Below are 15,391 nucleotides of genomic sequence, written 5' to 3' on the forward strand. Positions count from 1 at the left end.
TTTATTTGAAAGTGATTACATCACATTCAGTTATAATAATTCCTGACGATATGCTTTGTCACTATTGTTTTTTTTTTATAATATATAGTAACTCCGCTACAATGGAATGCTATGTAATTTTTTTCTTCTTCTGCGGTTAAAAGGTTCTGGGGGTAAAAAATTGAAATTAAAACTGGGTACTAAACTTACATTTCTAATTCGTTCATTCGGTATTTTTCGAGAATGTAGTAATTACTCTTTTATCATACTAGAATGTTTTGGGTCATGGTCATGTATTCCATAATAGCTATGGGGGACTAAACCTAAAAAAGTTCAATCACTTGTTACGCAACGATACAATAGTTAATTTACTACCTAATAGGTACCGAATAATTAATGCGGCTTAGGCAAGCCTTACTTTTAACGAAATAAATATGTACAATGGTTCGGCAGCTATAGACAAAATATATAGGTATTATAATAGTGTTGACCAAACCACAATCGGTATCTCCCAGTGACCAATGACCATATTTTTAAATCTACAATTTGCATATTTAGTAGCAATACATACCAGATCACGCCAATAATCGTAATCGAACATATTGTCCACACACAATTATTCTAAACATAATACTTCTACTAAACTTCCATTCGACTAAACGACTAAAAAAAAAAAAAAAATTGTAATTCATCTCTTATCGTAATCGTCAAAAACATTAAACAAACAAAATTTAAATACTAACAATCGGAATGTCATGCTCGAATTGAGGGTCTGAGTACCTCGACCTATTTTTTCAGAAATCGTAGAGTACTCTTGTTGATTTTTATAAGGGGTGGTTATTTTAGGGGTAAAAAAATGCCGGTTAAGCACGTTTTTTTTAAAAGTAAAAACGTCCCTCTACTTTTACTTTTTCCAATCCGAGCACTGCTGAAAATTCGAAAAAAAAATCAACAATAATGAACACACTAGTAGCCACAGCATTATATACGGGGCTCCCACATTACCGATAGAAGAGAAAAAACAATTGAAAAACTCCTCGACGGTAATGATAAAATAATGGTTACAAACTTACAACTAATAGGGTCCATTTCAATACTCCTCCCAAGTTTGAGCACTATTGGGCTACATCGGCCGTAGCATAAAGTATGACAAATCGAATTAATTAAAGAGAAAGGTACACCTGACGAATTTGTGTAACACAATCAACGACATCAGAGGAATATACTAAATTCCGCGACGGCGCGTCCATTATGTTTCCATAGCGCTGCTAATTAATTTAGTTTACTTAGGTAAAAGCCATTAGCACGAGAGGAACGTCTCGGGCTGTGCAAAAATAATTTTTCATGTTGTCCGCAGACCGCGAATGTAATGAATAATGGTGAGTTGACAAAGCAACCACCGATACCGTCAAACGCATTTTTGGCGCATGGAATATTTACTATTAGTTATTACTAAAAAAATATTAATTTGATATTAAATTTGACCGATAAATTGTTAAAAAAACAAGTTACAATATTTGTGAGATTTTATTTGTATAAAAGTTTGATCGCGGTGACGCCACACATACTATACTTTTCTGGAGTTCGATATCCACAGTTTAAAACAAATTATTTCAAAATGAATTTATATTTTTATGAAGATAGTATAAATAGAGCATAATTTATGGATATTTAATATTTTTTTCATACTATCACAGCCTTCATTAATCATGATTTTCCAAGTATTAGCCTCTCGCTTTGCCATAAATTACTAAAGAAAATATTTTCTTAGCTTTTTGGAAAAGGCCGAAACTTAAAGTGTTCCCCTTTATTTTTTTAGTGTGTAATTTTAAACTCTTATTTAGTTTCAACAAATAACTTTTTAAAAGTCAACATCATGTTTTTATTATTATAAATATGTTAAGGGATGTTTACAAAAAACAACCACTGTTCTGCATGAAAAAAACAGTATGTGTGGCGTGGTTTAAATACTTTTTTTTATCTTAGATAATTGTATTAAATTTTATAATTTAGATATTTAAACAGATAATAAACATAGGTATTTGTAAATAATAAATAAATTGCGTTAAAGAAATTTGCATAACAAATAACTTTTTACATAAATAATCAAATGATAAATGATTAAATAATAATAATTTTAACTAGATAAATACTATTTGAACTCTACCAACTGGGCCTTTTAGAGGAACTCTGTATAAGTGAATAAATGTGTCAATGGAGGTATGTGTTTAAAAAAATTACTGTCAATCATTATTGTGTTTGTATTTTCTAAAATACGATTTTATTAAACTAAATACATGTTGTATATTAGTTGTTTTTCGAAAGTCCACAAATCATATTACGGCCAAACTAGGAGTTAAAACATAAAAGTGAATTAGACGTTCTATACATTTTTTACAAAACAATGCTTAAAAAATACATTTGTAATGTTTTTTCTCTTTCTCGAAATGGGATTAGTCTAACTTTTAAACACACCGCCATCCTATGTCACATAGCACAATATAATAAATTATACAAACATTCTCTTTGAAAGTAATGTATAAACAAAGTCTTTAGTTTTTATGTAGTCAGTGGTACCTACAACTAAGAACCCTATTATCCGGCAGTGGTAACAAATGTCAACAGCACTTTTTTTTAGAGTTTAGCCTTTAGATTGAGTTTTTAATTTTTTTTAATGTGTTTAAGTTTTATGATGTTGCATTGTACACATTACAGGCCGAAATATATTTCCCAATAAAAGTTTTCTAGCTATAATACTATGACGTCTGAACGGTTAAGTTCGTGTCAGAGAATAGTTTGTCAATTTTGACTGTTGTGCTTTATTCTAATGCTTGTTTAAAATAAAAATAAAATAAGACATAATAGGCTTACTGTATTTCCAATAAAATTACCTATTAGTTATTGGCATTGAGTAAAGACAATCTCTATGCTCAATGGTAAAGGTTAGCTTAGCTTTAGACTTCTAATAATATATTATAGATTATTAGATTGATTATATATTTACATATTGTATTATTATTATTATTTTGGATTTGAATAGACATTTTTCCAGAGTCTGACTAGTTTCGTTTATTTTAAAATTTCCATTAAGTTAGTGTTAACGGTAGGTAATTCTTGTTATAAGATAAATATAGTATTTAGCTTCAGAATATATTGGAAAACAATTAATTATTTTAAATATAACAACTCATTATTAATATATTAAAATTGTTGAACTAATAAAATATAATGTATCATATAAACCAGAATTTCCTAGTACATTAAACAACTTAAAACGTTTTAAAATATTAAATCGTCATAAATTATACGTACTTCCTAGGTATTTATAAAAATCAAGTTTTATTCCTAGAAAAAGAAACCCGCAACGGCGGTAAACAACTGTATATTGTAATATTTCATTATACATAAACTGAGTCGCTGTGGGTGATCATTAATTATGCACAGTGATAAATTAAAAAGTTAATTAACATTTTCAATAGTATTTACAGTATTTGAAATATTTTCTAAATTGTATAAATAGTTATTGCAGGGTTAAGCAGGCTAACACAAATATTTTAGCATATATATATATATAGTATAATGATTGACGATTTGTAAACCGTCACAATTCACGGAACGGCCTTAGGGCTTCAATTTCGTTTTTTTTAAGAAAAACATAATTGCAAATCTGTCTTTTAAATTACTTTGACTTTTTTCTTTCTCGTAAAATTTTACATAATTTAATTAGTATGAATGAAATAAGTAGGTGATAAAACAATTACTTACAAAGTTTAACTCTTATAACAAAGTAGATATAATATACATGTATGTATTTACTAAACTTGCGATTTATAAGATAAAAAGTATAAATATAAGGCGAGTTTTTTCTTCAGCAAAACATTCTGAGTATACCAGTTGGAATTCACAAAAAATAGTAATTTACAACAAAGATATTGTACAGACATTGTGTTTTTTAAAAAAAAAAGAGAAGTAAATAAATGTTTTGTAAATAACTTCAATAGTAAGAAGTTCGACGTAGTTGGATTTAGTCAATTGGACGTCGTTTTTAACATAACAAACATCGGAACCCGGTTGGGATATTAACTGTATTTGTGGTATATTTCTCGATGAAAAAAATTAGCCAAATGTACGACAAGCTCCAAAATTCGAGCATACTTTTACTCGAATAAAACCTTGTTGGTACCAACACAATTTTTTTTTTTCAAAAACCCACTTAAGGACGCCGCCGCAATACATCATGGCCTTTTGAGCGTTACAGGGTGTAATGATTTTCGGTGGGTTCGAAAAACCGAGAGATAATAAACATTGGGGTTTCTCGTACGTTGTTTGTACAACAACGTGGGCAAAGGCTATCGCACTTTGTGCCTGCGTTAGTATATTATGTCTTATTCGTGCCGAGACCGCGGGACGTCTAGAGCAATACATGTCAGATTTTTCGGCTCTGTAGAGACGCTTTGACGCGATTGTTTTTCTTGTTGCCCGGTCGAAATCAATTCGATAAAAGCGACGGGCAAACGCTCGAAAACCCGATAGAAAATGTACTCTCTTTATTTCATTTAGCGTGTCCGGCTTGTGAACAACAATAACACAGGCGCGTTTCGGTTGTACACACAATACAATATTATAGCGGTTGTGTGGTAGTGGCCCTTTGGCGGAGAACAGGCGGCCGGCGCGGCGCACAGCAGTCTGTTAAACGTGGCCGTGCATCTCGGTCGTCCCTCCGCGTTGGCCGGCGCCGCTTAAACGGTTCGAACGCGCGTGAACTCAACGGTTCGTCGACCAACACAAACCACTTGGACGCAACATATAAATATTCGCAAAACGGTTGGTAATTGATGTAAACCTAAAAACAATAGTATCATACAACCGACACTGCGCTGTGTATTGGTCGCCGCCAAGAGTCCTTTGGTGTACCTGAAGAATAGGTAAAAAAAAAAAAAAAAAATTGTACTTAGGATTGTACCAATCAGGCACAGTCCATGAGTAAGTTTATAATTTTCGCTGAAATTCAAGGGAGCGTTTTTAGAGTTTTGTAAAGGTCCGAACTTCCTCAGCCCCACCCCTTTTCTAGTCGCACCTATGTTAATGGGCAAATATTTGCGACATATCAAAATAGAAATTAAACAATTACGCGTATTAATTTTTTAGTAGGGTCAAGTGAGGTCAAGCGTAAACGGATTTTACAACTATTTTTTTTCAAATTGTACTTACACTTTTTAGTATCTTATATTAAAAGAAAGTTGTGCGCTAAAATATTATCACTAGCTCTTAAAATTTGAATTAACATAAACCAAAAAAATAATCCAAACATACACTACACTTTTTTGAAGAATTTGTCTGATAGTGACAAACACGTTTTTCAAATGATAGTTGATACTGTAGTTAATATATTGATGTTATATACATGTCTATGAGAGATAATTTACTACCTTATCAACTTCAGAGTTGTATGGCATTATTTCTTTGTTTTTTTTATGCCAGCCTTGTTTTCGGTTACCTCTATTTATATTTATCCCACTTGACCCTTGAAGATTCTTCTTTGTTAATTAATTATTTTATCAGATCATCGCAGGGACCCTTGACAATGTTTTAAGATATTTTGTTAACCTCTATATTACTACAAAAATTGCATTTTATTCGGCCTACGATGATACTTGTTATGAAATAGAAAGATGATGAGTGATGACATTTCAGAGACAATGACATATCCTTTTTTGTTCAATATATTCATTGTTTAGATTACTCAATGTTGGTAAAATACGTTTTTTTTTTCAAAACGGTGATAACTTTTATTTGTGAAAATCATTTAAAACAAAGATATTTCATTGTTTACAAGATGTTGTTTATTTTCATTATTGCTGTAGTGTTTTTTCTCTAAAACCATTATGGCTCAAGTAAAACGCATTCTGCTTTGTCAAATTTTTACTCTTGAAAATTAGTAATATAACGTCTTCTTAATTTTGGCAACAATATATATATTTTTTATCGTATAAACTTAGTAAAGTGGCAGTATTAGTATTAGGTTTATAGTTTGTAGTTCACTAATTCAGATTTTTGGAGACACAGTATTGCAGGATGAAATTTCCTAAGTGCCAAAAAACAAAATAATTATTTTATTAATAAACTTGTGGTTTTTTGTAAGTGCCAACGTTAAGAACCTGACATGTTTTCTAAACGCCAAAGTGATGTCATGGCAAATTTGAGAGTTCATTATGTATAGGAAATTTCAGTCGAAAGATTATAAAAGAAATCGTGCTTTTTAAAACCACATTTTGTTAAGTTAAACATCGCCAACGCAGCGAGCAGGGTTGGCGTGGCTGCTAGTTGTATTATAAGTATGCATACATTTAAATGTGATAAATCACTCTCATTACAATACTAATGATTGCCTTTAGAAAGGCCTTTCATTAGAGTATTTTTAATGTTTTTAATTTTTTTTTTTTGGTATGAACAATATTTTATTTCAAAATAAAATACAAATATAAAACAAAATTCGAACTAAATCCATCATTTTCTTTACCGTAAAATCTAGATTTCCCGTTTGAAATTGTTTTCCACGGTGGTGGTGGCTTAAGCACGTTGTCAATATCATTTAGCAATGTTTTAATTATAATAGTCTGCTATTCAGCTATTATATTTAGTCTATTAATAATATTCTATCCGTGCTTTGTTAGGTTGATAATACAAAAGCAAAATAATTTTGTATTTTTTATGGTAACAAACTTTGGTAATATAATAAATAAATTGTTTAACGCTAAATATCATACAAATAATCTGAGAATGAGACCTCTTCAGCACGAGGTCTCTCCTCGTAGTTTGCTACCTCGTTAATGTTAGTTTTTAATGGTTAGTGGTTATTCAAAATTAAAAATTTGCTTTCTAAATTAAGCTAAATGTGAGGTTTATGATAATGAGTAGGTTACTCCCCTGGGAAGTCCCTAGTTAGTGGGTACTAAGTTAAACTTCACATTTAGAACGGAATCACTGCAGTAACATACTTAGGAAACATATATATGTATATATGTATGTATGTATATATATATATATATATATATCAAATTCCCAATTTGTTGAACACTTAAAGGTCAAGATAAATGAAACAAACTACTCACTTGATTTTTCTTCAAAAGTGCGTAATGATGATATAATAATATGAACATTTATAAAAATGAAAATTGTGTAAATTGTTAATACAGGTTTTTCGCAATAAAAGTATTTCTCCTGCTGACCGAAACTGCGGTTTTTTTATCGACCTGTTGGTAAATTATTTTTTTCAACACATTATGGCCACAATTTTGAAGTCCATTGGGTCAGTTTAAAATGTATATTTAAATTTCAACAACCCAAAGACAAGACTGGGAGGTCGGGGTAAACGCCATTATCGCTTCCTCTTTATTAGTAGCTCCATATTTTTTTTTTTTAATTTACCTTTGCGACTCGTTAATGTATGCATAATTATAATTCGAGCAACACCGAGCGGTCTCCATACCCTAAATGTTATGTTTTATTACCTGTTAAATATTTTAAAACACACTTGAACGTATCAACAATGTAAAAACTCGTTTAAAATTGAGTATATCTTTTATGTGTCTATCGTATTCGACAGACGAAATATTATTCACAATGAGAACTAAGTTCTTTTTAAAATATTTGCCCTCCTTAAATGACCAAAACGAGTTAAGTATATATTTTTTTAACACTACAAACTCTTGTTAAACAAAATAGGTGTTGTACAAAGAGAAATAAACTGACATTTTCCACCCCTTCTTCCACACGAACTGCTTTTTTTCTTTGATATAGGGAGGGGGCTGCACATTCATACTCGGATTATATATATATAGACATTAAAAAACAAATTCATAAATGATCTAATAAGTGTAATCGAAACAAAATTAAGTAATGTGTTTAGATTTTTTACGATTTTAAAAGTTCAATATGTAAATAATTGTAATAATACACTTTTACAAAAGTATCTTAAGTGTGGCTAACCGTATATTATGTTCAAAACTTGCTCTGATATTCGAAGACAAATTAAGATTTTGTTTTAAGCTTTGACAAAATACAGTAATCACCAATATTCGTGTTCTCTAAAAAAAAAAGAATCATCCATATCTCGTATCATTATTTTTGCCCATCGATTTATCTTAAATATTTTTTATTCGAAAATTTTCATCATCCATCAACTACCAGCTGTTTCCAACGCTTGACGTCGATGAAAAAGTCATTAGTCATTAGATTATTAGTCAGTTTTTTCAGAGTATGCTACATACACAAATGCATAAAATATTAAAACGGGTTGAAAGTTTTTTTTTATTGCAAACATCATATATGGACCTATTATAGTTTACAAGTAGTTACTTGAAGCCGGTAACAGTTTCTGAGTATTGGAACTCTAGGTATTGTTATAAAAGTTATTTTCATTTGAAAACATACCATTTTTTTTATGATTATTTAACATAATATTATTCAACTGTAATACGTACATATCGTTTTATCACTTCATGTATATTTCTCTAATATTTGCTCTACGTTTGTAAAATTTGTTTGCAATCAAATCGGGCATGGTCGACCTTTTTAAAATGTACACGTCATCACAAGGGCGCTATAATATATTAAAATAATTTTTACTGTATTGTTATGAATTATTGAAAACGCAATAGGTAAACATTTGTCAACACAAATTTTCCAGAATCGTGACTTTTGTTTTAATCCAAATACTATCGACAACTCTTATAAAATATTCATTAAAAAAATAAAACCAAAAAAACACGGTATAATGGTTTGAAGAATGCTTTATTTACACTCTTGTTGTTATCTGACTAGTATTATAAGTTTGTCTAGATACATAGAATAAATAATAATACATATAGGTACCTACTGTTTTGATGAAGTGAATAATATACGTAATATAACATCTAATGTGTCATGTTTATTAAAATCAAATAAATATTGTTTTATGACATTGGACACTTGTCTTGGCTGAATTGTCCAATGTGAAGTAATTTATTTAATAATAAAATATGTTGTCACAGTTTGTTTAAATACATTGAAATATTACTATTGTTATTTTAAACCCTTCCAGTCTAATTTTTTGTTTTTACTTTATGGACATTATTTGTATTTATTTTAAAATGTTAAATTGTAAATTTAGTTTAATTCAATTCTCGACTGATAGGGTTAAATAGGTTCTAGAACGTATAATAATGCGTGGGAGATGTTATTTGCCCACCAGATGGGTAACAACATGAACACAAACAGTTCGACATTGCATTAAAGTACTAAAATTGCCTACCTAATACGCCGTCACAGAGAGAATTAATCATTTAAAAAATAAACACTATTATAATATGACAAAGTGAAACGGGTATAAAATAATGCAATCTATTAAATAATGGTAATCAGTTCCTCGTAAAGTGAACCTTTCCGGAATAAATCAGTTTGTATGTTGTGCAATAATATAATATTAGGATATAATGGAATCTGGATTACTGCGTTTGAAAGCGTAAAATATTCGTCAAAATAAAATTGTATTTTAACACTAATTTAAATTGTTAAACATACAATATACCGATATACATATGTGTTATATGATGGCATGTATGTGGTGCATTGTGCATGATGTGTACAGCTGTAAAGTAGACTGAAAAACAATTTTCAATACAATATTAAAATGTGTATTTTAACTTGTTCATCGAATTTGATATTTTCAAGTGTTCCGCATAATTTTTGTTTATGATTTCTGCGGCTTTGTAACTATGATTAAATACCATGAATAATCAATATAATTTCTGTTCAATTATATTGTTCTTTTTAAGATTTGCTTATTTATTTATATTTGGTTTTTTAATATTAGTTTATTTTATTCCGAGTAGGTTAAGTTCGAAATAATTTTATTTTGCTTAACAAGTAGAATATTTAATAAAATATGGTATTAAATAAAAATAAGAAAATCCGAGTTAAATTAAATGCTTCCTTAAAGGTTATTACTTATTAAGAAATGATGTATGTGTGTACAGTATTAATACTTTTCTTTATAAAATTGCTTTTTTTAAGCCCCTAAAGCGCCCAAGACATCGTTAAAAAGTTATAACATATAAAATATGTTATAGAATATCGATTTAGAAAAACAATATTTTTTCAAAACTCAATTACACATTAAATAAAACGCTTTTTGCTTTAAGCTTTGCATTATTATAGGTATAAAAGAGAAACATTATTTTTAATCAAGTAAAAATGAGATAAAATGAAAAAATTGTATGGAGCTATAATTATTACATTTTTCATGGTATTAAACTTAGAAATAATCTTCGTTTACATAGTTACAGTATATTTTATATCTAACGTTGTTTAATTAGCGGATATGACTTATTGGACGCTTTTAACATACATGATGTATCATTAGTCATTACAATATATAAATATTGCAAACATATATTTTAGAAACTTATTTATAAAATATTTTACCATATATATTTAAAAATCGTATACTTAATATGCGCGCTATTACTTACTACATTAAAAAGCTAAGCGCTCTTTCTGCGGGTGCCTGACGACCCAAATGATAAAACAATTAGTTTAGTTTAAATTGTTAGTTTTCTCTATTACTATTTCTTGAATGTATTCTAGATAAAAACTGTTCTGAGATTTCTATTATACGATTTGTATAGTACTTTGAAAAAAAATCTGGAGAACAAAGTCTAGGCTTTATAATAGTCATTCCAAGAACAGTGTTGGGTAAAACAAATCCACGATTAACCGATGATTACATTTTGTTAGTATTATAATCAGAAGCAGATAATTGATAATAGATACAACATCTTGATACATTTATAAATCATAATGCACTTATAAATTTAATTCTCGATCCATTTTGAAGGCATTATAAATTTGATTTATGTATGCTTGTTGTGTTCGTTAATACCTAAAGATTAAGTATAATATGTAATATTTATATTGTTGGGGATTATATTTGACCATGAAAAATATTATGTAGCCGAATGAATTATGGCCATGATTAATTTTTTAATCGTAATCATAATTATTTTCCCATTAGCAGTATTTTTCATAGTTTATTTATTCTTAAGGTATTGACGAGTTTACGCATTAATCGAATTCTATATTTTGTAGTTACAGCTAATATAATGCAATAAACAAAATGTAATAATGGAATGTTTTTTGGCTCAACCTCTTTCTTAAAAGGTTAACATTGTATATATGAATGTGGTACAAAGGTTTATAATTTGGAATAGGTAGTTTTTAGAAATCCATTGCGTTTAAAAAGGGATAAATACAAGTAATATTCGATACTAGGATAATGCAGTTATGCGTTTTGCATGCATATGAGTTTCCGGAAACCAATAATAGCGTTATGGGTTTTTATTTACGAACCGAGCTCGGATTTGTCGTCAAAAGAGTTGTTTGCATTTCACGTGTAAACGTAAAAAAAAAAAAAAAAAAATATGATAACATTCAACGGCCAGCAATGCAGATACGACCTAATGCTAATGGCCGTGTTTGCCATGTGTTTTCTGTGAATGCAATGGACTCTGCCGTAGTGGATTCACTGAACTTTTGCCGCGGGCAATAAATATAATTAAGGTGCGCTTTTGCACCGGTCGCTTCCTTCCGCCGGAAACGTACCCGAGTCCCAAGCCTAACCGTGTACAATTATTATTATTAAAACTATCCGGCGGCCCGGAAGTGTTAACACTGCCTAGTGCCTATGCAACGTCTGGCGGTGACGTGACTTGCTTTCCTCGTTCTAAGTACACAATAGACTTATCTGGTCCTTGTTGTTTTTGTCGCCGGGACGACATCGCCGGAAAACCGTGTTTTAATTGGAAACATCCGGGAACGAGTAAGTACGCATTATTCCACCGACGGAGGTTCATACAATTGGCCAATAGGTGTGTTTTAGTTTCCCAAAAAGACCATCACTGCACAATCGGGCCACATTCGCGACAAAATGCAATTATAGAACAATGTAAGCACCTCCTGACAATATCGTACCATAAGGAAACCTGGCCCAAAACGGATTCGAGCACGCTTGGTGTGAATTAACTCGACAATAGTCAGTACAGCGACTTGCGTCTAGGGAAACGCCGGTTAAATATTTGGTAAACGCATTTCCGGTATTACATTATTTAATTTTTAATCGGTACTAAAAAAAATATCTTATAGTACGTTATTTTCTATATTATGACGGTTTTTTATTTAACTAAACGACAACATAACTTTTAAACTTTGTTTGACTAATAATAGCCAAATAATTAGATATGCTAAATAGGTATTGAAGGTGTAGAAAAACAGATTTAACATTTTTTCTAAAAGATCGCCATCTTTCAATTTTATTTATAGATGTTTCTACTTTAAAACCATCGTGAACCGAGTAAAAAACAATCTCCCTAGCTATGGTTTGGTAAAAAAATAATGAAATATGTTGTTAAATGACGTTGTGATAAAATGGTATGATAAAAAATTAACTAGTAATAAAAACATTTAATGACTGAACTAAAATATGTACACAAAAATTTAACTTAAACTTATGATTATTCGAAAGAGCATCTATACCGAACTTTTGAATAAATAGGTTGTATAATTTCCTATTATGTTATGCCTAAAATCATGTGTGATTTAAGCAACGTAATGATACAAAAAACGATGGTTTTTTTAAAAGTATTTTTATAGACTGTAATATATAGAAGTGAGTGAGAAAGGTAATCTTGGAATGACTATTATAAAGAGCTGTTAACCCAGTTTAAAATGTTTGATTACATTTGGCTTTAAAAAAAAACGACGAGCTTATTAACAGGAAGTCATTAAACGGAAAGTTTTTGAAAAAGGTACATTGAATTAAACTAAGTGAAAAGTTGTATATTGTTTCGAGTGTACAATGTATAATAATATAAAATACCCAGTTTCATTCCGATGTAGACAATTTCCTTAGAAGAAGTTCACAAACGGCGTACAACCGCTTAAAGATATTAAATTCAACAGGTTGACTTTTTATTCAACCTAATTAATTTTGATAAATCTTAATTGCCCGTACTTTTACGACTGGGTCGTTTTAATGTTGACAGTAGATCGCTCGAAAAAGTAGTATTTAAAAAAAGCCACGTTTTAAATCAAAAGTTAATAACAATTAAACTGATTAAAACGTTTAAAAATCATATATTTATTATTAAAAAAAAAAAAAAATTGTTTAAATATAGTCTAAAGAAAATGTTGACCCGATATTATATAAGTAGGTACAAATGTGTACTCTAAACACACAGTATTTATAAGTCGATGAGTCAGATTATAGTGGCAGACTGGTTTCATTAGATCAGCTCGTAGCCAGTCTATCTTTATTTTTTTAAGGAATATATTACACTTTTATTTTACAATTTCAAACAAGTTTTGTACATTTTTTGAAATTGTAATTTCAAGTTAGTTTTTTGACATGTACCTGTCTCATCTCTAGGGGCGTCAACTTTTTTTCTACGAGGACAAATTCGAGTAGGTATTCATTTTTGCGTTACCTCGTTCAATGGCCGATCCTGATGTGTTTAGCGGGACCGGTTTGCGGTTCATTCGCCAACCGTGGATACAAGATTCTGGCATTGTTTTCGAGTTTTAATCTCTTATCAACCGATTCTCCTATCAATAATCTCTTATCAGTTTTAATAACAATTATGACAAGAGACGAAGCCACAAAGGGCACGTACACGAACAGTGGACAATTGCAGGTAATTGATATTACCTCCGAAAAAATCGTCATCTACAAATTTCACGGCATGCGTTTTTCGTTATAAACACAGACACAAGTTTTTTATGCCGGCAAAGCGGGTGCATAACATAATTATTTTGTAACTTTTTCGTCGTTTCATCATTTGAAAATTTGCGTTTTACAGGCGATAGTGGCACTGTGGATGGGGCGGCACCAGGCGACTGACTTTGACGCGTGACGACGTGGGGTGTAATCGTCCGGGCCGGCGGTTGACAATGTGTGCGGTCAGCAAAGTTCCGGATAACGTGTCGAGGACTAGCGTTGTGTTTGGCGTGGCATCGTTGGCCATCCTGTTCACGGGATTCGTGACAGGGTCGTGGGTGACCACCAGGGAACCATACAAAGTGCCCGGCACAGAAATGTATACGGTGGTCGCGTTCCGCATTGGATTGTGGAAAATCTGCCCCACAATCAAGAAAATCAACTCGACGCTAAGTGAGTACCTACCTATACCTATAATAGAACCTGCACATTTAGCTGTATTACCGAAACAGTCCACGTCCGTCCCCGTTTTCCGCAACCCGACCCCGAGAGGCGAAAGTAACAGCCAACGGGTATAATCACTTGCGCAGGTGGGCTATGATTCCAATAGTTTCGATGATACTTAGGTCGGTCGTTGTAAAAGTGGTGTAACTACAAAATATGTTTAAAATATGCATATTTTTCCTTAATGGAGTCACACCTTGCATCATTGTGAAAAAGAAGCAACTCCAATAAATGAACAAAAAAAAAAAAAATGTAGAAACCACTGAATGAATACTTGTATTTTTTTTTCTACATATTAATTTACAATAAGCTCAAAGTTATTTCAAAATTCAATTACAAGGAGATTAATGTTTTTTTTACAATATTAGACAATATTCAAATTTTTTTCAGTTTTAATTAATTCCAAAACTCTATCAACTTTTGAAACTTGAATAGAACGTATATTTTTGTTAAATTTAAAAATTAAAAATAATTTAATGAACATTTTAACAATCGATAACCGAAACAAAAATTTATTTTTGAGTGGGTATTGTAAAAGAACATGAACAAAAAAGGTTTCAAAACGAAAAAAAATACTAAATTTTAATGTTAGAAATTGAGTGTTTCACGGTTAATAATATTATATATACTATTAGTTACCTAATATATATATTAATAATAATATAATTGGGGTAATTAGAGCCCAAAGACTAAGCTGGCTAGGTCACATACTAAGGTCTAACATGATTGCAAAGGAGGTCCTAAGTTGGAAGCCACGAGGAAGTGTGTGTTGCAGAGCAACGGGCCTGAAAGGCCTCTGAAGCTGAAGAAAAAAAAATTAGTAATATACGGATAACACTGGTATCCACTACAACAGTATTAGTGATATATAATAAAAAATAAAACGAATATTCTTTAATCAATAAACGCATTTATTTGCGTACGTGTCGAGAATACAGACAATTTGGCATACGCAATATATCTGTTAACAAATAGTGAAAATCAATTATGTACTTCACGAATTTCTCGAATTAATCAGATTCCGTAGTGACATGTAATACTATTAAAAACACTTTTTTCATTTGGACATAGAATTTTGTTTAACTGTAAATTCAATTTAAAAATGTACGTTGTGTAGTTTTCGGAGTAGATACAAATATCATACATTAGTCAAACACA

General features: G+C 30.6%; 1 protein-coding gene across 2 annotated transcripts in view; it reads left to right on the top strand.

The window, feature by feature from the left end:
• Window positions 1-4,679: 4,679 nt before the first annotated feature.
• Window positions 4,680-15,391, top strand: part of LOC126834516 (uncharacterized) — a 60,793-nt gene continuing 50,081 nt past the window's right edge. Inside the window, exons 1-2 of one of the 2 annotated variants that reach the window (XM_050566490.1) lie at window positions 4,680-4,803; window positions 13,872-14,182. In XM_050566490.1, the coding sequence (XP_050422447.1) occupies window positions 13,963-14,182 (220 nt within the window). In that variant the 5' untranslated portion in view covers window positions 4,680-4,803; window positions 13,872-13,962. Of the gene's footprint in view, window positions 4,905-13,871; window positions 14,183-15,391 lie in introns of both variants that reach the window. The other variant, XM_050566489.1, reaches the window with a different exon arrangement.

Source organism: Adelges cooleyi, unplaced genomic scaffold, assembly GCF_023614345.1.
Source record: "Adelges cooleyi isolate 19-005CV unplaced genomic scaffold, UGA_ACOO_1.1 ACOO_flye_CR_arks_rails_tigmint_CR_PRNA_21, whole genome shotgun sequence".
Taxonomy (NCBI): domain Eukaryota; kingdom Metazoa; phylum Arthropoda; class Insecta; order Hemiptera; family Adelgidae; genus Adelges; species Adelges cooleyi.